At 49.0% G+C, this 27,786-nt stretch overlaps 2 protein-coding genes and 2 non-coding genes across 6 annotated transcripts in view; all 4 read left to right on the forward strand.

The window, feature by feature from the left end:
• The first annotated feature begins 20,110 nt into the window (after positions 1–20,110).
• Positions 20,111–25,130, forward strand: ATP5F1B (ATP synthase F1 subunit beta). The gene is made up of 10 exons (XM_062203427.1): positions 20,111–20,267; positions 20,734–20,916; positions 21,166–21,340; positions 21,670–21,791; positions 22,019–22,203; positions 22,648–22,806; positions 22,911–23,033; positions 23,592–23,804; positions 24,144–24,345; positions 24,871–25,130. Exons 1-10 carry the CDS (start codon positions 20,141–20,143, stop codon positions 24,966–24,968), a joined length of 1,587 nt encoding a protein of 528 aa, XP_062059411.1. The 5' UTR covers positions 20,111–20,140; the 3' UTR covers positions 24,969–25,130.
• LOC133769259 (small nucleolar RNA SNORD59) lies at positions 20,993–21,067 on the forward strand. Its single transcript, XR_009867151.1, has one exon. It is a non-coding gene; the product is annotated as a small nucleolar RNA SNORD59 (small nucleolar RNA).
• Positions 21,865–21,940, forward strand: LOC133769260 (small nucleolar RNA SNORD59). Its single transcript, XR_009867152.1, has one exon. It is a non-coding gene; the product is annotated as a small nucleolar RNA SNORD59 (small nucleolar RNA).
• A 1,408-nt stretch (positions 25,131–26,538) lies between the features above and the next one.
• BAZ2A (bromodomain adjacent to zinc finger domain 2A) overlaps positions 26,539–27,786 on the forward strand; it is a 37,486-nt gene continuing 36,238 nt past the window's right edge. For 2 of the 3 annotated variants that reach the window (XM_062203430.1, XM_062203429.1), the window contains exon 1: positions 27,033–27,221. Coding sequence is in view for 2 of the 3 variants with exons in the window: in XM_062203429.1 (XP_062059413.1) it covers positions 27,218–27,221 (4 nt within the window). In the remaining variant the exon portion in view is untranslated. Of the gene's footprint in view, positions 26,596–27,032; positions 27,222–27,786 lie in introns of those variants that run through there. The other variant, XM_062203428.1, reaches the window with a different exon arrangement.

Raw genomic sequence — 27,786 nt, forward strand, 5'->3', positions numbered from 1 at the left:
TTTTAAGTGTCTGGTTTACTGTAACTTCATGTATTTACCATTTACTGGAATGGAATTTTTATTTTTGAGAAAGAACTTGGGACTATTCCTCTGTTGAATAAAGAGGCTTGCTGTAATGTCACAGGAAACCTTCTTCTTAAAGTGGATCTGTAATAGAAAATTGTAGATGCACTTGGCAGCAGTTGAAAAAGGAAGTTGTTGTGATTTGATTGAAATAAAACTAAATGTGTTGTCCTCCACTACCTCTTTGAGCTTCTACATTTTGGTAGTTTTCATTGCCTCACAGCTGCTGTATTTATCATAGCCCAGAAATGTGTAGTATTTCAGCACTTTAATTTCAAGAGGAAAGAGAGCGAGCTTTTGGTTGGTTCACTCCCCAGATGCTTGCCACAGCCAAGTGAAAGCCAGGAGCTGGGAACTCAATCTGGGCTTGTCCCAAACTCCTTGAGCCATCATTGCCTTCCCAAGGTGTGCATTATCAGGTAGCTGGAGTAGAAGCAGAGTAGCCAGGATAGGCAACTTAACCAGTATGCCATAGGTCTGCCCCTCGACACTTCCCATGACCAGTAATTCAGGTCCAGTGCCAGGCAGTGTGTTAAAAGTGCTAGGAGGGGCTGGCGTTGTGGTGTAGCAGGTAAAGCCACTGCCTGCAGTGCTGGCATCCCATATGGGTGCCGGTTTGAGCCTCAGCTGCTCCACTTCCGATCCAGTTCTTTGCTGTGGCCTGGGAAAGCAGTAGAAGATGGCCCAAGTGCTTGGGCCCCTGCACCTGCATGAGAAACCCAGAAGAAACTCCTGGCTTCTGGCTTCGGATTGCCATAGCTCCAGATGTTGGAGTCATTTGGGGAGTGAACCAGTGGATAGAAGACCTCGCTTCATTCCACTGGCTCACTCCCCAAATGAATGTGGCAGCTGGAACTTGGCCAGGATGAAGTCAGGCACTCTGTCCAGGTTTCCCACCTGGGTGGCAGGGCCTAAGCACTTCCTACCAGAGAAGGCATTGTATATCATTGCTTGGCTTGGCAGTAGGCATGTGTCAAAGACCTGAGTATTTGTTGCATGAATTTTCAAATACCATAGCATGACGAGGGTTTTGCAGAAGGTTGTGGAGGTAAGGAAACAAGTTAGTGCGATATTCAGTTGATGGAGGATGGGAAGTCATGTGTCTCAAAGTGATTTAAGCCACTACCTACAATGCCAGCATCCCATATGAGAGTGCTGCTTTGAGTCCCAGCTGCTGTGCTGTTGATCCAGCTCCCTGCTAATGGTCTGATAGTCCAAGTGCTTGGGTCCCTGCCACCCATGTGGGAAATGGATGGAACTCCTGGCTTTAGACCAGCCCAGCCCTGGCTGTTGAAACTGTGGCACTTGGGAATGAACCAACAGGGGAAATCTCTGGCTTTTTTTTTTTTCCACTCTGCCTTTCAAAGAATAAAGGAAGGGACAGACTCTGGTGGTAGGGCCCAGACACCCACTTCCCCCCAGACAATTCTTAATGGGTTTGGTGAAAACCTAAGATACTACCAGTCTTGCTTTGCTCTTAAGTACTAGTTAGGTGCCAGTGATGTGGCACAGTGGGTTAAGGCCCACTTGGAGTGCTGGCATCACATGGGTGCCAGTCCCTGCCACTTCCCTTGCAATCTAGCTCCCTGCTAATGTACTGGGAAAGCAGTGGAAGATGACCCAAGTACTAGATGATAGGGCCCTAACCACGCATGTGAGAGACCAAGATGGAGTTCTAGGCTCCTAGCTATTTGTAGAGTGAACCAGTGGGTGGAAGATTTCTCTCTGTAAAACAAAAAGACGTACAAGCGTCTATCTGCTTTTTAAGACTTTATTTTAAAAGTTGGTTACGTATAGGGAGGGAGCCAGAACTTTATCCACTAGTTCATTCACCAAATGGCCACACTGGGCATGGTAAACCAGGAGCTTCTTAGGAGGAACCCAAGCGTTGGGCTGTCCGCTGCTGCTTTCTCAGGTGCATAAATGGAGCTGGATTGGAAGTGGAGCAGCCAGACTAAACCTATGACTATGGGATCCCAGCGCTGAATGCCACAGCTTAACCCGCTGCACCACGGCACTGGCCCCAATTTTTATTTTGGAAAGGCAGAGAGCCGGTTTATATCTTCCATATGTTGGTTTACTAAACAGGAACTCTGCTACATACATAAGCTATTATCTGCATTCCAGGATGTACATTAGCAGGAAGCTTGATCTGATTGGAGGAGCTGAGATCCAGCCCAGGCCCTCTGATGTCTCCAAAACAGCAGTTTACCCTCTGAACCCAACAGCTGCCCCTTATGTCTTCTGAAATGAAAAATGTCAGTAATATTGGATGATTGGATGAGTTCATTTGTGATAGGAATCTATCAGTGTTCTTTTATCATTTGAAAGAGTGACACTCTGCTGGTTCACTCCCCAACAGTGGGAGCTGAGCCAGGAACTCCATCCAGTTTTCCCATGGGGGTTTCAGGACTAAAGCACTGGAGTCATCCCCGGAAGTATTACTAGGAAACTGGGTTGGAAGTGGAGGTGTGACCTGATGGCAGACATTCAGATATGTATGGGATGCAAGTGTCCCAAACTGCAACTTAACCTGCTGTGCCACGAAATTTGTTTTGAGAAGCAGAAACAAGTATATTTGCTCCTTCATTTCCTAAATTCCTGCAACAGTGGGAGCTGGGGCAGGCCCAGAACTCAGTCAAGGCCTCCCATGTAGATGGCAGAGCCGCTTCTCAGGGTCCACACTGAGAGCGGACCTGGGGCTGAAACCTAGACACTGTGACATGGGAATGCAGGCTAAAATGTTCATTTTTATGTTCTGTTTGAAAGGCATAACGACATTTTCTATCTGCTTGTTCACACCTCAGGAGCCTGGAATTCCATCTGGGTCTTCTATGTGAGAGGAAGGAGCCCAAGCACTTAAGCCATCACCTGCTGCCTCCTGTGTGTGGCAGGGACCTTTCCTAATCAGCAACCCAGTCTCATAACTGGCATGATTACAAGATAAATAGTGGAAGAGTTAGGATTATTGGCAACCAAGTCTGTCAACCAGTGTTCTTTCTCTGACTTAATGAGCTTCCTAATTCTCATTCCCTGTCTTCAGCCCTGTTTGATCTTGAACTCAGCACTATACCAAAGTTACAGGGTTCTAATCAACCAAGGGGTCCAGCATCAGATGAATGAATAAAGAAAATGGTATATACATATGATGGAATATTACTCAGCTATGAAAGAAGCAAAATGGTTGGAACCAGAGGACATGTTGGGTGGAATAAGCCAGATACAGAAAAACATTGCATCTTCTGCCTATAATTTAAAAGAAATTTTAGGGTTCTTTGTATAATGTGGATTCTTAAGTCCCAACCAAGAGTTCTGATTTTGATTACTTGATATCAGTCGTTCCTCAGGTGTGGTCCTTCCATGAGCAGCATCAGTCTCACATAGGAACTTTGAAAACATGAATTCTGGATTGCCTAACAGACCCACTCAATTCGAAACTTGGGAGGGTGGGGATTCAACAGCCTGTGCAACTCTCTGGGTGACTCTCGGTAGGAAAGTTTCATAACCAGTGTTTCAGATGTAAGTGCAGATTCTGATGCAGTTGATCCTGCCAAGATACCACCCTTGTCAAGTGTGACATTCATGAAGGGGATGTTCTAGATCACCACAGACTGATACGGTAAGTACTAACCACTTAGTTACTGAAGGTCTAAAGTACTGGTTAGTGAGATGGGGGAACTAGCCCAATGTGGTGGTTTTTTTTAAAAGATTCTATTTGAGAGGCAGAGTTACAGACAGAGGGAGATACAGTATGAGAGAAAGGTCTTACATCTGCTGGTCCACTCCCCAAATGGCCACAACAGCTGGAGCTGGACTGATGAGGAGCTCCTTGCAGGTCTCCCACGTGGGTGCAGGGCCCAAGGACTTGGGCCATCCTCTACTGCTTTCCTAGGTCACAATAGAGAGCTGTATCAAAAGTGGAGCAATCAAGACTAGGCTGGCACCTGTATGGGATGCTGGCACTGCAGGTGGAGGCCTAGCCACAGCGCCAATCCCTTAGTATTTGAATGAGGAGAGGTGACTGGCGCTGCGGTCACTAGGCTAATCCTCCGCCTGCGGCGCCAGCACACCAGGTTCTAGTCCCTGTTGCTCCTCTTCCAGTCCAGCTCTCTGCTGTGGCCTGGGAAGGCAGTGGAGGATGGCCCAAGTGCTTGGGCCCTGCACCTGCGTGAGAGACCAGGAGGAAGAACGTGGCTCCTGGCTTCGGATCAGCGAGGGGCCATTGGGAGGTGAACCAACAGAAAAAGTAAGACCTTTCTGCCTCTCTCACTGTCCACTCTGCCTGTCCAAAAAAAAAAAAAAAAAAAAAGTTACACAGAGAGGAGAGAGAGAGAGGTCTTTGATCCGCTGGTGCACTCCTCAATCGACCACAATGGCCGGAGCTATACAAGTTAGGAGCCAGAAGCTTCCGCTAGATCTTCCCATGCAGGTGCAGGGGCCTAAGGACTTGGGCCATCCTCCACCACTTTCCTAGGCCACAGCAGAGAGCTGGATTGGAGAAAGAGCAACCGGGACTTGAACCGGCACCCATATGGGATTCTGGCACTGCAGGCGGTGGCTTTACCCGCTATGCAACAGCACTGGCCTCCCAGGGTGCGTTTTTATAGGATGCAGGGGCAGGGCTCTATCTCAGGCTCTCACATATGAGATACGGGATCCTAAGCCCCCCTAATTACAGCATTTAAAAAAATAAAAAACTTGGTATCACTACTTTTTTTTTTAAACTTTTTTTTTTTTTTTTTTTTTTTTTTTTTTTTTTTTTACAGAGTGGATAGTGAGAGAGAGACAGAGAGAAAGGTCTTCCTTTTTGCCATTGGTTCACCCTCCAATGGCCGCTGCGGCCGGCGCATCTCGCTGATCCGAAGCCAGGAGCCAGGTGCTTCTCCTGGTCTCCCATGCGGGTGTAGGGCCCAAGGACTTGGGCCATCCTCCACTGCCTTCCCGGGCCATAGCAGAGAGCTGGCCTGGAAGAGGGGCAACCGGGATAGAATCCGGCGCCCCAACTGGGACTAGAACCCGGTGTGCCGGCGCCGCAAGGCGGAGGATTAGCCTGTTAAACCTATGTGCCGGCCATCACTACTTTTTTTAGAGATTTATTTTTTTATTTATTATTTTTTAGAGAGATTTTTTTTTTTTTAGAGATTTATTTATTTGAAAGAGAGAGATCTTCCATCCACTGCTTCACTCCCCAGTTGGCCGCAACAGCTGGAACTGTGCTGACGCCAACCCGAAACCAGGAGCCAGGAGCTTCTTCCATGTCTCCCGTGCAGGTGCAGGAGCCCAGGAACTTGGGCCATCTTCTGCTTTCCTAGGCCACAGCAGAGAGCTGGATGAGAAGCAGAGCAACCAGGAGTCGAACCAGTGCCTGTATGGGAAGCTGGCACTGCAGTTAGTGGCTTTACCTGCTATGCCACAGCGCTGGCCCCTAGTTACAGCATTTAACAACATGGCATTTGAAGAACACCTCATTTTTTTTAAAAAAACTTATTTGTAAGTCAGTTACACAGAGAGAGAGAGAAGTCTTCCATCCAATGGTTCATTCCCCAGATGGCCACAACGGCCGAAACTATGCTGTTCCGAAGCCAGGAGCCAGCAGCTTCTTCCAGGTCTCCCATGCAGGTGCAGGGGCCAAAGGACTTGGGCCACCTTCTGCTGCTTTTCCAGGCCACAGCAGAGAGCTGGATCAGAAGTGGAACAACCGGGTCTTCACCCAGTGCCCATATGGGATGTCGGCGCTTCAGGCTAGGGCATTAACCACTGTGCCACAGTGCCGGCCCCATAGCACTTAGTCATTATTACAAGCCAATGGAAGACAAATGGGCAAAATATAAGGAGTAATTGAAAAAATACAAGTGGACAATCTGTGAAAAAAATACTATTAGTAGCAGTTAAGGAAAACACAACCTAAGTCAATAATTTCATTATATTAGACACACCTTTTAAAAAAAGTTTTGGCCGGCGCTGGGGCTCAACAGGCTAATCCTCCACCTTGTGGCGCCGGCACACCGGGTTCTAGTCCCGGTCGGGGCACCGGATTCTGTCCCGGTTGCCCCTCTTTCAGGCCAGCTCTCTGCTATGGCCAGGGAGTGCAGTGGAGGATGGCTCAAGTGCTTAGGCCCTGCATCCCATGGGAGACCAGGATAAGCACCTGGCTCCTGCCTTGGGATCAGCGCGGTGCGCGGGCCACAGCGTGCTGGCCGTGGCAGCCATTGGAGGGTGAACCAACGGCAAAGAAAGACCTCTCTCTCTCTCTCTCTCTCTCACTGTCCACTCTGCCTGTCAAAAATAAAAAAAAAAAAATTAAAAAAAAAGTTTTGGCAAGTTAGGCCAGCGCTGTGGCGCAGCCAGTAAAGCTGCCACCTGGAGTGCTGCATCCCATATGGGTGCCAGTTCAAGGCCTGACTGCTCCACTTCCCATCCAACTCTCTGGCTCCTGATCTGCACAACTCCAGTCTTTGCGGCCATCTGGGGAGTGAACCAGCAGGATGAAAGATCTCTCTTCTTTCTCTGCCTCTTTGTAACTCTGCCTTTCAAATAAATAGATACATCTTTTTCTTTCTTTTTTTTTTTTTTTTTTGACAGGCAGAGTTAAGACAGAGATAAAGGTCTTCCTTCCGTTGGTTCACCCCCCAACATGCTGCAGATCCGAAACCAGGAGCTAGGTGCTTCTCCTGGTCTCCCATGCGGGTGCAGGGCCCAAGGACCTGGGCCATCTTCCACCGCCTTCCCAGGCCACAGCAGAGAGCTGGACTGGGAGAGGAGCAGCCGGGACAGAATCCAGCGCCCCTACCAGGACTAGAACCCGGTGTGCCAGTGCCGCAGGCGGAGGATTAGCCTAGTGAGCCACGGCGCCTGCCAATAAATACATCTTTAAAAAAAAAAAAAAGTTTTGGCAAGGATTCTGGTAAATTAGCAAGAGGGTTTTAGAAGGCAATTTGCCGAAATTTCATTTAAGTGAATACTTGAATACATGGATTTCAAGTTTTTTCTTGTTTTTTGTTTTTATCAAAATAAATATCTTGGGTTGGGTGTTAGGTGTAGTAGTTAAGACACTTTGAGGGGCTGGCGCTGTGGCATAGAGAGTGAGGCTGCCTTCTGCAGTGTTGGCATCCCATATGGGCACGAGTTCCAAGTCTCGGCTGCTCCACTTCCGATCCAGCTCTCTGCTATGGCCTGGGAAAGCAGTAGAAAATGGCCCAAGTCTTTGGGCCCCTGTACCCACGTGGGAGACCAGGAAGAAGCTCCTGGCTTTGGATAGCCCAGCTCCAGGTGCTGTGGCCATCTGGGGAGTGAACCAGCAGATGGAAGATCTCTCTCCGCCTCTGCCTCTGCCTCTCTGTAACTCTGTCTTTCAAATAAATAAATCTTTAAAAAATCAAAAGTAAAAAGCTTAGAGACATCGGTATCCATATTGGAGTGCCTAGGGTTGGGTCCTGGCTCTGCCCCGATGGCAGCTTCCTGCTAATGCAGAGACCCTGGGAGGGAGTAGTGCTGGTTGAAGTGTTTGCGTCCCTGCCACCCACACGGGAAACCCATATTAAGTTCCTGGCTCCAGTTTGACCCAGACTCAGATGTTGCAGTCATTTGGGTAGTGGTTCAGCTGATGAGACACCTCTGTCTTTCAATAAATAAATATTTTAAATCTTTTTCATTCCATTTTCTTTGGACTTTCTGAAGAACCCTCATACTTTAGGCCAGTATTTTATTTTTGGAACCAGTATTAGCTGGTACAGACAATCCTGTAACATTAGATTTTTCTTTTTTGCTTCAGTGCCGTGTGGACTAGCCATTGGAGATAACCCCAAGTGGTGATTTTGTAAAAAAAAAAAAAAAAAAAAAAAATGTTTGAAGGGCAGAGTAACAGAGAGAAGGGTGGGAAGAGAGAGATTTTGGTTCATCAAAGGGCCACAACAGTAGGCTTTGGGCAAAACCAAAACCCCAAGCCAGGAATTACATCCAGATCTTCCATGTGGGTGGCAGGAACCCAGATGTTTTGGTCATCATCTGCTGCCTCCCAAGTATACCAGCTGGAAGCTGGATCTGAAGCTTGAAGCACCTGGGACTGGAATCAGGCACTCCCATGTAGGATGTGGGTACCCACTGCACAACACCCACAGTGCAAATGACTATTAATGAAATGAAGGAAGTTATGGCCTGATCCTACTGTGGCATACTAAGCAGTCTTGATCAGTAAACTAAAATGGACTGTTACAGAAAGTTCTCCAAAACACAAATATCAGAAAACCTACATTGCCTATAGGATGCTTAAATTGAGATTATTAATTTGGGGCCAGTTCTGTGGCGCATTAGGTTAATCCTCCGCCTGTGGCACCAGCATCCCATATGGGCGTCGGTTCTAGAACTGGCTGTTCCTTTTCCAATCCAGCTCTCTGCTGTGGCCTGAGAAAGCAGTGGAGGATGGCCCAAGTGCTGTATCCCTGCACCCGCATGGGAGACCAGCTCCTGGCTTCGGGTTGGCACAGCTCCAGTCATTTTGGCCATTGGGAGTAAACCAACAGATGGAAGACCTTTCTGTCTCTCCCTCTTACTGTCTATAACTCTACCTCTCAAATAAATAAATAAATAAATAACCTTTTAAAAAAGATTATTGATTTGTTTTGGGAGACAGAGAGTGAGCTTCCATCGCTAGTTCACTCCTCTTATGCCTGAACAGTCCAGGGCTGGTCCAGGCCAACTCTGAGAGCCAGGACTCCATCCAGGTCTCCCACATGGGTGGCAGGGACCCAACTACTTGAGCCGTCACCTGTTGCCTCCCAGAATGCACATCATAAAGTTGTTCCTGGGAGTGGAACCAGAATTCAGACCCAGGCACTCTGATAGGGTAGGGGCATGGATATCCTAACCATCTTCTTAAACGCCAAGCCAAATGCTTTGTTGAGTGTTTTTTAAAAGTGGGAATATATGTTCAACTCCATGAAGTGACTAGAAAGTGAATCGGCTGTATGTAAAATGCTTTTTCAGTAGTTACTTCTGGGCAAGGGAGTGAGATTTGGGGGGTAATAGTGAAAGGACGCATTCCCTACCATGTACAGTTAGTATGTTCATGTATATCATGTGTAATAATAAATAATTCCCCAAAACTGTGGCCTAAGAAGGAAGTATCAGGAGCAGGCATTGTGTTGTAGGGGGCTAAGCCTCTGCTGGGGGCGCCTGCATGCCATGGTGGAATGCTGGTTTGAGTCCTGGCTCCTCTGCTTCCAATCCAGCTTCCTTCTAATGTGCACCCTGGGAGGCAGTGTCCTTGCCACCCATGTGGGAGACTTAAATGGAGCTCCTGGCTCCTGGCTTGAGTCTGTCCTAGTCCTAGTTGTTATGGGCATTTGGGGAGTGAGCCAGGGGATAGAAGCGCTCTCTGTCTCTCCACTCTCTCACTCTTTCAAATAAATAATAAAATGAATAATTTTTTTAAGGAAGGAGTATCAGAAGAGGTAGAGCATTTCAGGAGGAGTGGGAAAGGAGCAGGCTGCTTAAGTGAAACGTGATCAGAATTGAAGAGGCTAGAAGCTATAGTATGAGTGGGTTACATGGCCTCTCCTCCTCGTGGCTCTGTTTTCCACCTGTTCAGTGAGCGTGTCAGCCAGTAATTGCTGTGTTTTATTGACCCTCTTTCAAAGGTCACTGGTAGCCTAATGCTTCCTCGAAGTGCCCTGTCTTCCCCTCACTTTATCTCGTCCTGGGGGCATTGCACTGTTCACATCGCTAGAAGAAGGCTGAGAACAGTAAAGACCTTTGAGAGAGATTGTATTGATGTAGCTTATTATGGTATACTATGATAGCGTTGTTCCAAACTGTTCCTGTGCCTCACTTGCAAGTTGAGCTTGGAGGAACGCAGGGGGATGATCAATGTGGAGGAGTTGGTGCAAAGTGAATTTTCACCTTAAGATAAAATTGGAAAGGTTTTCGGTGATAAATTGCAGGGCACAGTCATTTGGAATTAGCTTCAAAAAATAAGCTACATCGAGTCTCTATAGTTCCTATTGTCTCATGGAAAAAAAATCTTATATTTTACAAGAAATTTAACTCAGACAATTTGAATCTCGATCAATAAATAAGTAATAGGACCAAAACATGTCAGAAGATGACTTCATTTGTTCCAAAAGCCTGGTAAGGGACCAGTGCTGTGGCTCAGGTTAGGACACCACCTATGTTGCCAGCATTCCAAAAGAGCGCTGGTTCAAAACCCCACTTCCTGACTTCTGATCCCTGCTAGTCTGCCTGGGAAGGCAGCAGAACTGGCCCAAGTACTTTGGCCCCTGCACCCACATGGGAGACCCAGGTGATATTCCCGGCTCCTAGCTTTGGCCTGGGTCAGCCCTGGCTGTTGCAACCATTTGGGGAATAAACCAGCCAATGGTTCCCTGTCTCTCTGTAACTGCCTTTCAAATAAATTTTAAAAAAAATTTAAATGGGGCCGGCACTGTGGCACAGCAGGTTAAGCTGCCACCTGCAACACCAGTATCCTATATGGGTGCCTGTTCCAATCCTGGTTGCTCCACTTCCAATCCAGCTCCCTGATAATGTGCCCGGCAAGGCAGCGAAATGTGGCGTAAGCACTTGGGCCCCTGCCACCCATATGGGAGAGCTGTTTGGAGTTCCGGGCTCCTGGCTTCAGCGTGACACAGCCCCAGCCATTGCAGCCATTTACGGAGTGAACCAGAGGATGGAAGATTCTCTCTCTCTCTCTCTCTCTCTCTTTCTCCTTCTCTGCAACTCTGCCTTTCAAATAAAATAAATAAATCTTTTTAAAAAATTACAAAAGAAAAACAAAGTCCGTTAAGGTCTCTCTCAACCTAAGCTAATCAAGCATATTTAATGCTGTTTTAGACGGTATTATTTATAGATAGACCAGGTTATCTGACTTCAGGAGAAGGGAAGAAGAGGTTATAAAGATTACAGACTTGAGTTTTATGGTCTCTCTTTTTGTATTTTTCTTTTCCTTTCTTTCCTTTTCTTTTTTAAATATTCACTTACTTTATTTGAAAGTCAGAGTTACAGAGAGAGAGAGAGAGAGAGAGCTATCTTCTATCTTCTGGTTCACTCCCCAGATGGCTGCAGTAGCCACTGATGGGCCAGGTTAAAGCCTGGAGCCAGGATCTCCATATGGGTCTCCCATATGGATGGCAGGGGGTCATCTGCTGCTTTTCCTAGGCCAATAGCAGGGAGCTTGATAGGAAATGGAGAAGCCTGGACTCGAACCAGTGCCCTTATGGGATGCTGGCATTGCAGGTAGTGGCTTTACCTTTTTGTATTCTATTCTTTTTTTTTTTTTTTTTTTTTTTTTGACAGGCAGAGTGGATAGTGAGAGAGAGAGAGAGAGAGAGAGAGAGAAAGGTCTTCCTTTTTGCCGTTGGTTCACCCTCCAATGGCTGCTGCGGCCGGCGCATCGCGCTGATCCGCAGGCAGGAGCCAGGTGCTTCTCCTGGTCTCCCATGCAGGTGCAGGGCCCAAGAACTTGGGCCATCCTCCACTGCCTTCCCGGGCCATAGCAGAGAGCTGGCCTGGAAGAGGGGCAACCGGGATAGAATCCGGCACCCCAACCGGGACTAGAACCCGGTGTGCCGGCACCACAAGGCGGAGGATTAGCCTGTTAAGCCACGGCGCCAGCTTGTATTCTATTCTTAAAGATTTGTTTTTTTATTTGAAAGGCAGAATGATACAGAGAGCAAGACAAGGAGAGATCTTCCATCTGCTTTTCACTCCCCATAAGGCCACAACAGGCAGGGCTGCGCCAGGCTGAAGCCAGGAGTTAGAAACTCCATCTGGATCTCCCAAGTGGGTGGCAGGGTCTCAAATACTTGAGCCATCGGCCGGCGCCGCGGCTCATTAGGCTAATTCTCCGCCTTGCGGCGCCGGCACACCGGGTTCTAGTCCCGGTCGGGGCACCGATCCTGTCCCGGTTGCCCCTCTTCCAGGCCAGCTCTCTGCTGTGGCCAGGGAGTGCAGTGGAGGATGGCCCAAGTGCTTGGGCCCTGCACCCCATGGGGGACCAGGAGAAGCACCTGGCTCCTGCCATCGGATCAGCGCGTTGCGCCGGCTGCAGCGCGCCTACCGCGGCGGCCATTGGAGGGTGAACCAACGGCAAAAGGAAGACCTTTCTCTCTCTCTGTCTCTCTCTCACTATCCACTCTGCCTGTCAAAAAAAAAAAAAAAAAAAAAAAACTTGAGCCATCACTTGCTGCTTCCCAGGCGTATTTGTAGGGAGCTGTGGGGTGGCCAGTGTGGAACAGTGATTCAGCTGCTACTTGGGACATATCACATATTAGAGTTCTGGCTACACTACTCCCAATCCAGCTCCCTACAAATACGCCTGGGAAGCAGCAAGTGAGGGATCCCTCATTCATGGAGAAATAATTATATACATCCTTCTCAGTAACACTGAAAATATTTAGCATTATGATGTGATACAATGAAGAACCCAAATACCCAAGAAAAGTTAAATTACTCAATAATCTGCTAAGAGAACAAAGACCAGTGTGATCTATTTTAAAAGGTCAGAGGCCAGTGCTGTGGCATAGTGGGCTAAGCCTCCACCTGCGGCACCTGCATCCCTTATGGGTGCTGGTTTATGTCCTGGCTGCCCCTCTTCTGATCCAGCTCTCTGCTATGGCCTGGGAAAGCAGTGGGAGATGGCGCAAGTACTTGGCCCCTGCCTTTCATGGGAGACCTGGAAGAAGTTCCTGGCTCCTGGCTTTGGATCAGCTCAGCTCTGGCCATTGTGGCCATTTGGGGAGTGAACCAGCGAATGGAAGACCTCTGTCTGTAACTCTACCTCTCAAATAAATAAAATCTTTTTTTTTTTAAATTTTTATTTTTGACAGGCAGAGTGGACAGTGAGAGAGAGAGAGAGAGAGAGAGAGAAAGGTCTTCCTTTGCCATTGGTTCACCCTCCAATGGCCACCGCGGCTGGTGCGCTGCGGCCGGCGCACCGCGCTGATCCGATGGCAGGAGCCAGGTGCTTCTCCTGGTCTCCCATGCAGGTGCAGGGCCCAAGCACTTGGGCCATCCTCCACTGCACTCCCTGGCCACAGCAGAGAGCTGGCCTGGAAGAAGGGCAACCAGGACAGAATCCGGCGCCACAACCGGGACTAGAACCCAGTGTGCCAGCGCCGCAGGCGGAGGATTAGCCTGTTGAGCCATGGCGCCGGCCAAATAAATAAAATCTTTAAAAAATAAAATAAAAGGTCTTGAGCTTGTTATCTGGAAATGTATGTGATAATCTTTCTGTGTAAATATATTTGATCTTTAATAAAACTTAGTTTGGCCAAAGCCAAAATTACTGATACAAACATAATTTCCAAGTGATATTAGATCTTTCCAGTCTTGCAGAAAAGAGGGAAAAAGAAGGAAATTTTGGAGCTTCTTGTTGAAATAAAATTACTCTTATTCTTTCAGGTCAGAAACAGCTGAGGCCATAGACAGGAAACAATGGACTCAAAAAGCTTATTTTGGCTAGGAAGACAAATGAATATTTACTGGTTTGTTATTAAGATTTTTTTTTTTTTTTTTTTGACAGGCAGAGTGGACAGTGAGAGAGAGACAGAGAGAAAGGTCTTCCTTTGCTGTTGGTTCACCCTCCAATGGCCGCCGCGGTAGGCGCGCTGCAGCCGGCGCAACGCGCTGATCCGATGGCAGGAGCCAGGTGCTTCTCCTGGTCTCCCATGGGGTGCAGGGCCCAAGCACTTGGGCCATCCTCCACTGCACTCCCTGGCCACAGCAGAGAGCTGGCCTGGAAGAGGGGCAACCGGGACAGGATCGGTGCCCCGACCGGGACTAGAACCCGGTGTGCCGGCGCTGCAAGGTGGAGGATTAGCCTAGTGAGCCGCGGCGCCGGCTGTTATTAAGATTTATTTATTTGGGGCCGGCACTGCGGCTCACTTGGCTAATCCTCCGCCTGCAGCTCCTACACCCAAGGTTCTAGTCCCAGTCAGGGCGCCGGATTCTGTCCCGGTTGCCCCTCTTCCAAGCCAGCTCTCTGCTGTGGCCTGGGAGTGCAGTGGAGGATGGCCCAAGTCCTTGGGCCCTGCACCCCATGGGAGACCAGGAGGAAGCACCTGGCTCCTGGCTTCAGATCAGCGCAGTGTGCCAGCCGCAATGCACTGGCTGTAGTGGCCACTTGGGGGGTGAACCAACGGAAAAAGGAAGACCTTTCTCTCTGTCTCTCTTTCTGTCTAACTCTGCTTGTCAAAAGTAAAAAAAAATAAAAATAAAAAAGAGATTTATTTATTTGAAGGCTGAGTGACAGAGAGATGGGAACTCAGTGTGTGTGTGGGAGGATCTTCTACCCGCTCGTTCACTCCCTAGATGGCTGCAAACAGCCAATTCTTGGCTAGGCCGAAGCTAGGAGCCAGGAACTCCATCTGTGTCCCCCACAGGGCCCATGGATTTGGGTCATCTGCAGAGAGCTGGATCAGAAGTAGAGCAGTGGGGACTGGAACCAGTGCTCTGATATGATGCCAGTGTTGCAGGTGGCCGCTGTACCACAGTGCTGGCCCCAGAAATATTTATTGCTTCCTTTTCCTCTCTCGTCTTTTTTTTTTTTTTTTCCTTTAAGCAACTGTATCCATCTAGAATAAAAATATAATAACAAAATATTGGCTGGCGCCGTGGCTCAACAGGCTAATCCTCCGCCTTGCAGCGCCGGCACACCGGGTTCTAGTCCCAGTTGTGGCGCCGGATTCTGTCCCGGTTGCCCCTCTTCCAGGCCAGCTCTCTGCTATGGCCCGGGAGTGCAGTGGAGGATGGCCCAAGTGCTTGGGCCCTGCACCCACATGGGAGACCAGGAGAAGCACCTGGCTCCTGCCTGCGGATCAGTGAGATGCGCCGGCCGCAGCAGCCATTGGAGGGTGAACCAATGGCAAAAAGGAAGACCTTTCTCTCTCTCTCTCTCTCTCACTGTCCACTCTGCCTGTCAAAAAAAACCAAAAACCAAAAAACAAAACAAAACAAAAAAACAACAAAAATATTATTTTCCATTTATTCCTTTTTTGAGGGTATTTACATCAAATAAACTTTGCTTATCAAATGTATGAGTTCTTCTGCTAGTAACTGAATAGTAAAAATAACAATAGCAGGGGCAGGCGTTTTCGCATAGTGGGTAAAGCTACCACATGCGACACCAGTATCCCATATGGGCGCTGGTTTGTGTCCTGGCTGCTCCACTTCTGATCCAGTTCCCTGCTAATGGCCTGGGAAGGCAATGGAAGATGCCTCAAATGTTTAGGCCCCTGCCACCCAGGGAGATGCAGATGAAGGTCCTGACTCCTGGTTTCAGCCTGGTCCTGTCTTGACAGTTGTGGCCATCTGGGGAAGAACTGGTGGATGGAAGATCTCTCCTTACAGATTCTTCTGTCTCTGAAACTCTGCGTTTCAAATAAATAATTAAATCTTTTTTAAAAATCTAATAGCTAACACATTCCTAACAATGAGCCAAACATGGTTCTAAATGCTTCCTTCATGCATTGATCTGTTTAATTCTGAAAACAACCTTGAGATAATTTCCATTTTATTATTCTCCCTTTTAGAGATAAGGAGGTTGATGTACAGGGAAAGTAAATAACTTGCTCAATGACAGAGTTATTGTTTTTTTAAGATTTTTTATTTATTTTATTTGAGAGGTAGAGCTACAGACAGTGAGAGGGAGAGGCAGAGAGAGGTCTTCCTTCCATTGGTTCACTCCCCAAATGGCTGCAATAGTTGGAGCTGCGCTGATCCAAAGCCAGGAGCCAGGAGCTTCTTCTGGGTCTTCCATGTGGAGACAGGGGCCCAAGGACTTGGGCCATCTTCTACTGCTTTCTAAGGCCATAGCAGAGAGCTGGAAGTGGAGCAGCTGGGATTAGAACCGGCGCCCATATGGGATGCCGGCGCTGCAGGTGGAGGATTAACCTACTGTACCACGGCACCAGCCCCAAGCTAGATTTTCACCCAGTCCTAGCCCATCTAAGGAAACTTCAGTTATAAGAGTTGAGGGAGGCAACCCTCACAGAAGGCAAAAGGCAAAGACACACATGGGTCTTTGTTCAGTGGAAGCCACCTGACATAATGGAAAGAGCACAGAACTTGAATCCAAAGTGGACATCCTTTTTTTTTTTTTTTTCTTTAAGATTTATTTATTTATTTATTTGAAAGTCAGTGTTACAGAGACAAAGGGCAAGACAGAGAGATATTCCATCTGCTGATTTACTGCCCAATTTTTTGCAATGACCAGGACTAGGCCAGGCTGAAGCCAGGAGCCAGGAGCTTCATCTGGGTCTCCCACATGGGTGGCAGGAACCCAAACATTTGGTCCATCTTCTGCTGCTTTTCCCAGGCCAGGAGCCGGAGAAAGGTGGAGCAGCCAGGACTCGAACTGTTATTCCAGCGTCACAGGTGGCAGCTTTACCCACTAAGCCACAACGCCAGCCCCTAAAATGGACATTCTTGTTGCAGTCCACTGAAATGGCTTTGATCCCATTCCACCAAGAAATTTTTTTTTTAATAGGATTTTTTTTTTCTTTTGACAGGCAGAGTTAGACAGTGAGAGAGAGAGACAGAGAAAAAGATTTTCCTTCCGTTGGTTCACCCCCACAAAATGGCCACCACGGCCAGCACTCTGCGCTGATCCAAAGCCAGGAGCCAGGTGCTTCCTCCTGGTCTCCCATGCGGGTGCAGGGCCCAAGCACTTGGGCCATCTTCTACTGCACTCCCGGGCCACAGCAGAGAGCTGGACTGGAAGAGGAGCAACCGGGACAGAACTGGCACCCCAACCGGGACTAGAACCTGAGGTGACGGCGCCGCAAGCAGAGGATTAGCCTAGTGAGCTGTGGCTCTGGCTCAAGAAATTTTCTTAAGATTTTTTAGATGGTCTTTATCTAAAAAAAAAAAAAATTGTTTTAGGATTTTTATTTTATTTGAAAGGAAGAGTTGCAGAGAAAGGGAGAATGAGAGAGAGAGAGACAGACAAAAATTCCATCCTCTGGTCAATCTCCAAATGGCTGCAGTGGCCAGGGCTGGGGCAGGCTGAAGCCAGGAGCCAGTTTCATCCAGGTCTCCCACATAATGCAGGGGCTCAAGTACTTGGGTCATAGTCTGCTGCTTTCCCAGGTGCTTTAGCAGGGAGCTGGATTGGAAGTGGAGCAGCTTCGACTGGAACTGGTGTTCCAGGACGAGATTCAGGCATCACAGGTGGTAGTTTAATCAGCTATCTCATAGTGCTGGCCTTCAGTCCAAATTTTATAAGAAATGTATTGCTTCTTTCTCCTTGACATTTTCTATCTTTGATTCTTGTTTTGTTTGTTTGTTTGGACAGGCAGAGTGGATAGTGAGAGAGAGAGACAGAGAGAAAGGTCTTCCTTTTTGCCATTGGTTCACCCTCCAATGCCCGCTGTGGCCAGTGCATCTTGCTGATCCGGAGCCAGGAGCCAGGTGCTTCTCCTGGTCTCCCATGCGGGTGCAGGGCCCAAGGACTTGGGCCATCCTCCACTGCCTTCCCGGGCCATAGCAGAGAGCTGGCCTGGAAGAGGGGCAACCGGGATAGAATCCGGCGCCACAACCGGGACTAGAACCTGGTGTGCCGGCGCCGCAAGGCGGAGGATTAGCCTGTTAAGCCACGGCGCCGGCCCTATCTTTGGTTCTTTAGTCATTTAAAAACTACAGAGACATAGAGAAAACCTTCCATCTGCTGGTTTGTTCCCCAAAGGGCCACAGTAGCTGGGGTTTGACCTGGGACAGGCCTCCCATATGGGTGCCAGGGACCCACGTACTTGACCTCTTCCATTGCTTTCCTAGGGTCATCATCAGGGAGCTGGATCAGAAGTGGAGCAGCCTGGACTTGAATTGGCACTAAGATAGGATGCCAGTATCCTCAGCAGTGGCTCAATCAGCTGAGCCATAAAGTTGGCCCTCTTCCTTTGATGCCTTTTTTTTTTTTCTTTTAAGATTTATTTTACTTGAAAGGCATAGTTACAGAGAGGGGCAGAGAGAGAGAGAAATCTTCCATTCGCTGCTTCATTCTCAAATGGCTATAATAGCCAAGGCTGGGCCAGGTCAACGCCAGGAACCAGGACTCCATCCAGGTCTCTCATGTTGGGTGGTAGGAGTCACCTTCTGCTGCTTTCCCAAATGCACTAGTGCGGAGCTGGATAGGAAGTGCAGCAGCTGAGACTCGAACCTGAGCTTCTATGGGATGCCTGCGTCAGGTGGCAGCTTAACCAGCTGTACCACAACGCCAGCCCCAAAAGCTTCATTTTGAAATGTACCTTTCAGACTCAGTGCTTGTGACTAAAACACTTTCCTGACAATTTTCCGTCTTTTGATACAGAAACTATGCTAGATCCTGCCGTAGACACATTTAGCACACACTGGGACCGCCACGGTCCCCAGGCATGCTGTTGCGTTTCAGACAACCGCCTAAGAACATGAGGCCCCTTCCGCCGTCACTGTAGCACAGTGGGTTAACGCCCTGGCCTGAAGCGCCCGGCATCCCATATGGGCACCGGTTCGAGACCCAGCTGCTCCACTTCCAATCCAGCTCTCTGCTATGGCCTGGCAAAGCAGTACAAGATGGCCCAAGTCCTTGGGACCCTGCACCCATGTGGGAGATCCAGAAGAAGCTCCTGGCTCCTGGCTTCGGATTTGCACAGCTCTGGCCATTGACGGACAATTGGGGAGTGAACCATTGGATGGAAGACCTCTCTCTCTGCCTCTCCTTTCCTCTCTCTGTGTAACTCTGACTTTCAAATAAATAAATAAATCTTTAAAAAAAAAAAAAAAAAAGAACATGAGGCCCCACAGTAGGAGCCCCTGGACGGCGGCCGGGGATACGCCGCATGCAGACCTGGGTGCTTTCTCACAACCTTCTTGGTCTAAGGGGGTGTGAGAGCCTCGTGTTATGAGGCAGCATTACAGGAAGGTCTAATGTGGTATGTCAAATGCTGCACCATCTGAGTGTCTCTAGACACAAGCCAGCAGGGGCTGACTTTGAGTTCTCAAGGCACATACCATGCCTGCCCAGCCCCGCTCTCACCAAAAGTCCCCTAGATCCGGCTCCTGCTTTTCATTCTACGCTCATCTCTACTCACCTGGACCTTAACAGGAATGGTCTAAAGACAAAATTTAATTATTTGATTGGCAGAGTATGAAAGTGAGACACAGACAGTTCTTCCACCTGCTGGCTCACTCTCCAAATAGCCGCAACATAGGGCTGGGTGGGGGGTGGGAGCCAGGAGCCACAAACTGGTCCATCCGGGTCTCCTGGGTCTCCTACCAGGGTGGCAGGGCCCCAAGTACTTTGGGCCATCCGCTGCCTTTCCCAGGTGCAACACTAGAAGCTGGATGGGAAGCGGTGTGACTGTGTACTGCTCTGGGATGCGGGGATTCTAAACTGCGGGCACAACGCCCACCCCGGAAACATGTGAGCGGGGACAAAAATGGGAAATTTTTTTTTACACAGGAAAAACGAAAGGCCCCGAATCGCCCTCTTTTTGTCTCCTCAATGTCTAGCATACATATGTTCAATGACTGGTTGCATTCGTTTCCTTTTCGTACAGATTTAAGCACTGATGATCCTTCCGGGTTTCCGACCTGCTGAGCCGCCCGGGAGCTTCCAATCTCAGTGCTGCGAAAGAAAACCCGTGTTTTTGATTCCAGAGAAAGCGCCTTATTTCACGGTCACAGTGAGGACAGCTTCCCTAACCCCCGCCCTGTCACCCAGCTCAAGGTCTCGCTAAGGAGACAGCCCAAGGACAGGCAAAGACAGCCCACGTGCTTCCCAACAGGAACTCGGCCCCTTTCCTAAACGTAGTTCCGCCCAGTACCCTCTCTGACTGACATTCCTGTGGCCCAATTAGGTTTCCAGGCTTGGAAGGCGGCAGCTCCAATAAAAAAGGGAGTTTCAGATTAGCACCACAGTTGACCAATGATTGAGAAGATCAGATCCTATTAACCTATAGGCGCACGGCTAAAAATGATAGGCAGAAGAGTTAGCCAATGGACGTATCTACAGCAGACTAGGCTTCGCCCCAACTGCTGGGTTGCCGGTGGCGGGGCAGTTGCGGCACTCAGTCTCCACCCGGACTCCGCCATGTTGAGTCTTGTAGGTCGTGTGGCCTCGGCGTCGGCCTCCGGGGCCTTGCGGGGACTCACCCCTTCAGCGTCCTTACCCCAAGCTCAGCTCTTACTACGGGCCGCTCCGGCTGCGGTCCAGCCTGGTGAGTGCTTTCCTATGGATGAGTTAATTTCTGCCGCCCCAGTGACCTTGAGGCGCGGCGGATTGAAGTTCGGGCCTAAAATCCGTGGTGCAAGAACGCCAGGGTGGTGTGCAGCCCTGTAATCGCAGAAGATCAAGAACGGTTCGCCCCTGCGAGCCTTCTTCGACCTAGTTCTGTGTCATTTTGGAGAAAGGGCTTTGTGTGACGGGAAGGTGTGGGCAGGTGCGTTGACCTTCCCCTGCAGCGGGGCTACCGAGCTCTTGCATAATTCGGTGCTGTGCGTGGAGGTGGGGCGGTCGTGCAGGCGCTTTCTTCGTTGCTCCGCGGCCCCTCGCTCTAGACACGCCTTCCGTACCAGCGGAAGGAGGCCCGGCCAGGGCGGACGTTGCTTGTCCTTGTGGGTTAAATCGGAGCTTTCGAAGACCTTTAACGTCCTGAACCCTTGCGATATGTTTCTGTCTGTTAGCTCGCGACTATGCCGCGCAAACCTCGCCGGCGCCGAAGGGAGGCCTTGCCACCGGGCGCATCGTGGCCGTCATCGGTGCGGTGGTGGACGTCCAGTTTGATGAGGGCCTGCCACCTATCCTGAACGCCCTGGAAGTGCAAGGCAGGGAGACCCGGCTGGTTTTGGAGGTGGCCCAGCATTTGGGTGAGTATCTATATATATTTTTTTAGTACCATAAGGACTTGATTTAACCAAAATAAATTAAAAACCAACCTGTCTCCTTTCTATGATGATTTTATCAAAATGACTTTCGTTCTTCTGAGTCTGCTGAAGCCATGTTTCGATACTGAGAAGGAGTCTTGGTTGAGGTCTTTCACGCCAGCTACACTTGGTTAAAATGTCAGGAGCTCAGCTTGTCCTTGTGTGTAACTGTGCAATGTCTTCTCCTGATAGGTGAGAGCACAGTACGAACCATTGCTATGGATGGCACAGAGGGCTTGGTTAGAGGCCAGAAAGTCCTGGATTCTGGTGCGCCTATCAAAATTCCTGTTGGTCCTGAGACTTTGGGCAGAATCATGAATGTCATTGGAGAACCTATTGACGAGCGAGGTCCCATCAAAACCAAACAGTAAGTCTCTCTTGCCTTAGCTTGCAGTTTTCCATGTTAAAATGTCGCCATCCAGTAAAACAGACCATTCCTGCAGGGGATCCTTAAAAGTGCTGCTGTTTTCTATTACTGAAGTCACACAGTGCGGTTTTCCTGAAGCAGTTGAGGGTGCAGGGTGCAGAAGTTCTGATGGATCAAGATCTGCTGTTTAAGACACTAGGTGATTATTAAAAGGTCAGGTTTACAGCTTAGGTTGTGGAGTCTCCAAAACGTGGAACTCTGTATTGGTGGGCGCCGGTGACCGCTTTCACGAAGGTGAATGGACACTGATTCTCCTTGCTCCTCTGCAGATTTGCTGCTATTCACGCAGAGGCTCCCGAGTTCATAGAGATGAGTGTCGAGCAGGAAATTCTGGTGACTGGCATCAAGGTTGTGGACCTGCTGGCTCCGTATGCCAAGGGTGGCAAAATTGGTATGTTGGTGGGCAGGTGTTTTCCAAACCTAATATGGAAGGGGAAAAAAAAAATCGGTACTGAGTAGGCTCTCCTTCACTGATGAGTAGCTTCTGACTTTCGTTCTTCTGAGTTTGCCGAATGAAGCCAGATGCCATTCCTGAGATGGAAAATGCAAAAGTTTTTTTGAAGTTTGCTTGGTATAACAGGGCAGAACTTTTAAATAATCCTTTTCAACCTCTTGTAGGGCTCTTCGGTGGTGCTGGAGTTGGCAAGACAGTACTGATTATGGAGTTGATCAACAACGTTGCCAAAGCCCATGGTGGTTACTCTGTGTTTGCTGGTGTTGGTGAGAGAACCCGTGAGGGCAATGACTTATACCATGAAATGATTGAGTCTGGTGTTATCAACCTGAAGGATGCTACCTCCAAGGTGAGCATTGAGCTGACTGATGTCCTTGTCAGAAACTTGCCAGCTGAACCTATGTTTTTAGTATCCTGGGCCTACAGAGGAAATTCCTGCCTTTTTTTTTTTTTTTTTTTTTTAAACACCCAACTTCCTAAGACATTAGTGGCACTTAGTCGTTTTCTCTTTGACATTAGATTGCATTTTTAGATTTTTTTTTTTTTGGTAGATATTCATAGTCCCATCATTTGGGAAGGTAAATTTTTTTGGAGGGGGAGACGTGAAGTTGGAGGTGGATCCTGTGCCTCAGATAACCCTGTTTTTTACCTTTCACTTAAACAGGTGTCTACTAATATCCTGCATTGACCCCTTCTGAGAAGGAGGGTCTGTGCTACCTCTTATTTGGTGGTGTTGGGCATGTGACTTCCTCAGTCGTCTACCAGGTTTTCTGATTATGTCTGATTACTGCAGGTAGCGCTGGTGTATGGTCAGATGAATGAACCGCCCGGTGCCCGTGCCCGGGTAGCTCTGACTGGACTGACTGTGGCCGAATACTTCCGAGACCAGGAAGGTCAAGATGTACTGCTGTTTATTGATAACATCTTCCGCTTTACCCAGGCTGGCTCAGAGGTAAGGGGAAGCCATGAAGTACATTGTTCATGTGATGTTTCCGTTGTGCAGATGAGGCTAACAGTGGAGGCATTGAACACCTCTTTCTTCTTACTCTCCTTCAGGTGTCTGCCTTACTGGGCAGAATCCCTTCTGCCGTGGGCTATCAGCCTACCCTGGCCACTGACATGGGTACCATGCAGGAACGCATTACCACCACCAAGAAGGGATCCATCACCTCTGTACAGGTAAGGAAAATGAAATTGATGCATAAAGGCACTCGGTGGGCTCTTCACTGGGGGGAGGGAAGTGGAGTAGTGTGTAATATACTCTGTGTGCATATTAACGTCCCTAAAAGATTAAGAAATAATGGTCTAAAGGAATTGGAGAAATACAGGTAAATATGTGCGGAAAATCATGGTTTTGAGGCCGAGGGAAGTCTGAGACTGTGTGGAAACTTAGCTTTAAATATTTACTGCATTAATATAAAACTATCTAAACATGTGGCCAGATTGGTGATTCATTGAACTGTTGTAGTACAAGGAGAATTTTGGCTATTTTTTAATTCAAAGTATCATTAGAGTTAAAATACAGAATGAAGAACAACATAACAATTCTTTCATCATGGCCTAGAGGACCAGGTATTCTATAAGCTCAGCAGATACAGGGATTGTAAGAAAGCTCACTGTTCTTAGCATTCAAAAGTTTGCCTCAAAAAGAGTGAGGTGGTGAGAGGTCAGAAAAGGGGGTGGCTTCAGTGCAATGACTTTGGTTCCTGCTGTTTATGGGTTCTTGACTCCCTGTAGGCTATCTATGTGCCTGCTGATGACTTGACCGACCCTGCCCCTGCCACTACCTTCGCCCACTTGGATGCCACCACTGTGCTGTCCCGTGCTATTGCTGAGCTGGGCATCTACCCAGCTGTGGATCCTTTAGACTCCACCTCTCGTATCATGGATCCCAACATTGTGGGCAGTGAGCATTATGACGTTGCCCGTGGAGTGCAAAAGATTCTGCAGGTGAGTATGTTGCTGTGAGGGATCGGTGGCCATAAGATCCCTTAGGGAATTTGGGGAGTCTGTTAGGACTACATCTGTCCTAGTAACTTGTGATAGGCTTTGGAATTGGGAATTGTTAGTGCTAATGAAGACTTGGGTTTCCAGGTACTTAGGCTGGGCTTTGGAATTCATTTTTTTTTCTAACAGCACCAGATTAGCAGTTGGGAGAACTAAACGCGGAGGCCAAGGGCCCTTGTGACCTGCGAGTGTGTAACTTCCCCTTTATTTGCCTTTTCGATCTTTGTCAGAATTAAAGGAGTATGAATACTTAGACCTTATTTTCATCTTGTTTTCTCATAGGACTACAAATCCCTCCAGGACATCATTGCCATCCTGGGTATGGATGAACTTTCTGAGGAAGACAAGTTGACTGTGTCCCGTGCACGGAAAATACAGCGTTTCCTGTCCCAGCCATTCCAGGTTGCTGAGGTCTTCACGGGTCATATGGGGAAGCTGGTCCCCTTGAAGGAGACCATTAAAGGATTCCAGCAGATTCTGGCAGGTGAGATTTTTGATTAGTAAAAACCAAACATAAAATGATAGGAAAACTAAAATCTTTAAGTTACTGTTCCTATTCCAGTAGCCATCAATATGTGATGTGCTATGCCCAGCTCACCTTTCTTTTAATTACAAAAATAGGCTATTTCTCATAAATTTTGTTTGGAAGTACTCTACACTGACTTGAGAGTCTGAATGCCTCTTGGAGTCGCTGGCTCCCTTTCGTGCATAACCCAGCACTTGCTGTGTTCAGTGCCAGCTCCCCTCTGCTGTGAGGGGTGGCAGCCTCTTCAGAAAGGCCTCGTCCCGCTTAATAAACTGCCAGGATGCAGGCAGGAGAATCTGAACTCAGGGTGCTGTAATCCACCCTGCATCATGTTTTCTTGTACATTTGAGGGTGAGAGAAGTTTGAAAAAAGGTTTCTTAGATTACACAAATGCATCACATTCTGACCCATACATGGCCTTGAGTGGTGATCAGAAAGTTCATGCCCTCTACTTCTCACAAGTTGGTTTTTTTCCCTGTGTAGGTGAATATGACCATCTTCCAGAGCAGGCCTTCTACATGGTGGGACCCATTGAAGAAGCTGTGGCAAAAGCTGATAAGCTGGCCGAAGAGCATTCGTGAGGGGTCTTTGGCAAACTGCAAGCACTCACCCCATGCTGTCCCTCTCCTTACCTCTCCAAACGTTTCAGTTTTCTGTGTAGGCCATGCAAGAGCCTTGATGGAAGACATTATGTTCTGTTTGAAGAATATTTAAGGTTTGCAATAAAATGTAACCCCTCAGAATCTGTCTGATTTTATTGGTTCTACCAACACTGCAGCTTTTTTTTTTTTTTTTTTAAGATTTATTTATTTGAAAGAGTTACACGCAGATGAAGAGGCAGAGAGTGAGGTCTTCCATCTGCTGGTTCACTCCCCAGTTGGCTGTAATGGCTGGAGCTGCACCAATCTGAAGCCGGGAGCCAGGAACTTTTGGGTCTCCCATATGGGTACAGGAGCCCAAGGACTTGAGCCATCTTCCATTGCTTTCCTAGGCCACAGCAGAGAGCTGGATCGAAGTGGAGCAGCCGGGACTCGAACTGGCGTCCATAAGGGATGCTGGCACTGCAGGCGGCGGCTTTAACTGTGCTGGACCCAACACTGAAGTTTTTGACAGATTTTTAGTGACCACAATCAGTTTTAGCAGAAAGTGGGCTTTGTTTGTTTGAAACGGGGTTCTCAAAAATGAAAAGCCGTTCTGTTGGGTTGATAGGCAACTAAGTGTAGGTCTTATGAGAAGATTCCTGTGGGTGGTAGGATCTTAGTAGGGCCTCTCCTTTGGCTGTTTGATTCCACTAGTTCAAAGAAAATGGATGCTTTTTCCTCTTAAATATTCTATACTTCATGATTAAACTTTTAAAAGGGCATATTGGGGGAAATGGGTTGATTTTAGAAATAACTCCCGGAAGATGCAGGGGGTTCAGTTAATTTTTGTAGGAAATGATGGAAACTGATCTTTGTTAAGGTGGAGTCAGAAGGGCCCCCTCCACCTTGGCTGGGTGGTTAGGCCTTCATTTCTTCAGAGTGCCCCACTTCGGGCAAGCCCGGACTTGCATGTTGGATTCCTTGAGGCTCTGCAAGGGTATAAAGTAGCATGAGGCCTAGTCTGAGCTCTGCTAAGAAAGTTCAGGACAGAATCTTGCACAGAAGTGGCAGTTTGCAGGGTTGCTGGCTTGCGCTGCTGAACTAAATGGAATTCAATCATTTCCCATTCATTTTCGCCCACTAAGAGGTGTAGAGTGGAAGATAGCACCATTTCAGTTTACAAAATAACACAAGGTCAGACTTGGTGCCCCTTGTGTTCCGTTCGGGGCCCAGACCCGTCCTACTGCCCTCTTGTGGTAGTCGGGACCCGGTCTGCAAGAACTCTGATCTCACCATTTTGAAATCCGCGAGGGCCATTTGCTGGGATGTGATTCTCGGCAAATGACTGTTTACAAACCAGCTGGGGCTTTTGTCCTGAGGAGGAGCCTGTTCCTCCAAGCCCCACCTCCTGGGGCCTTCAGTTGGGTAGGAGCTGGGCGGAGACAAGCTGAGCTCCCAATTCAGAGGCCCCTGGGGGCTGAAGGCTGGGGAGGGGCCTTGGGAGAGGCGCACGGGGTGGAGTAGGGGCCTCTGAGCTTCCTCCCATCTGCCTGTGACGTCCTTGGCACCAGTCTCCCCTGTGTCAGGATCTGGACGGAAGGTGGAGCCCCGGAGCTGCTGGTGCCCGGTAGTTTGCTCCCAGAAAAGCTCGACTGGGGGAAATGCTGAGTTATGGGGGTTGGGACACTTCCTCCAGGTCCCGACCTGAGTGGGGAAGATAGTGGGGGGGGGGGGGGACAGGGTATGGGTCAGCCCTTTCCGCTTTGTTTTCCCACACCGCCCAGAGGCAGACCTGGGAACCTAAAGGTTGTTTGCATCCCTCCACCCCCTTCCCCTGGCACGTTCGCGTCCTCCAGCATTTGTCTAGAACATTCTCCCTCTCACCCGGCTGCAACTGCTTATTTCCTTCCCTCTTTACCGCACCCTCTCTTTGCACGCCGCTGGAGTGTCAACACAGCCTAACCTCCCTCCATATTTCTCCTGGTCTGCCCTGTCCTCGCCTCCTCCCTCTCTCCACCCAGAGAAAGCCCCGCCCTTCCCTCCTCCCTCCCCACCCCGGTCTGTCACACAGGGACATCACCCTACAGCAGTTCGGGCTGTGTGGCTCGCAGGAAGCATACATTGGCTTTTGGTTCTTGCTAGTTCCCAGCTCACAGTTTGGGAGGATCCTACAGCAAGCCTCCACGAGAAGGGGGTCCAGCAACAGCGAGGAGCTGGGTGGTCCCAGCCTGGAGCCCTGGCAGCCTGACATGGGTGAGTCTGGGGACCAGCCCCGGGGAAGGCCTGAGGGATGCCTAGCTCCCTCCCTGGCTGACTCAGCAGGGGTGGGGCTTAACCTTTGCTCGTTTGGGGGGTGAAGGAGGGGAAATGAGACTGGGGGGGGGGTACAGGGCTCAGCTGGTGAGGCTGCCGCCTGGGATCCTGAGCATTGGCAGGCTGGAGCTCTTAAGGAACAGTGAGGCTGTACCTTAGGCCTGGGCGCCCCCCACCCCCACCCGCGTGGAGTATGGCCCCTTGCTCCTCCCCATCTGAGCTGCTGGGAGTCCAGTCACATTATAGAGTACTCACTGCTGGCCCCCACAAGAGCAAGCAGTGTTGGAGGGTCTCCACGGTGTCTCCCCTCAGCCTTAGTCTCAGGCCTTTAAATCCCTGGCTTCTCTCCTCCCCCATCCTGACCCACCACCAGGTGGGGGCTGCCCTGAGCAGCTGCTTCCTGTTGCCCCAGAGGAGGCTGCAAGGCTGGCGATGGTGGGGAAACTGAACTAAGAGTAAAGCCACCCCCAGGGTCCCACAGCAGCCTCCCCGCAGCTCTGCTGAT

The sequence above is a fragment of the Lepus europaeus genome, chromosome 10 (assembly GCF_033115175.1).
Source record: "Lepus europaeus isolate LE1 chromosome 10, mLepTim1.pri, whole genome shotgun sequence".
Classification (NCBI taxonomy): domain Eukaryota; kingdom Metazoa; phylum Chordata; class Mammalia; order Lagomorpha; family Leporidae; genus Lepus; species Lepus europaeus.

Excerpts from the sequence above, each read along its gene's own strand:
- ATP5F1B (XM_062203427.1), top strand. The coding sequence starts at position 20,141 with ATGTTGAGTCTTGTAGGTCGTGTGGCCTCGGCGTCGGCCTCCGGGGCC. Across the intron at positions 20,917-21,165 it reads GGAGGTGGCCCAGCATTTGG|GTGAGAGCACAGTACGAACC; the intron begins GTGAGTATCTAT and ends TTCTCCTGATAG. Across the intron at positions 23,805-24,143 it reads GAGTGCAAAAGATTCTGCAG|GACTACAAATCCCTCCAGGA; the intron begins GTGAGTATGTTG and ends GTTTTCTCATAG.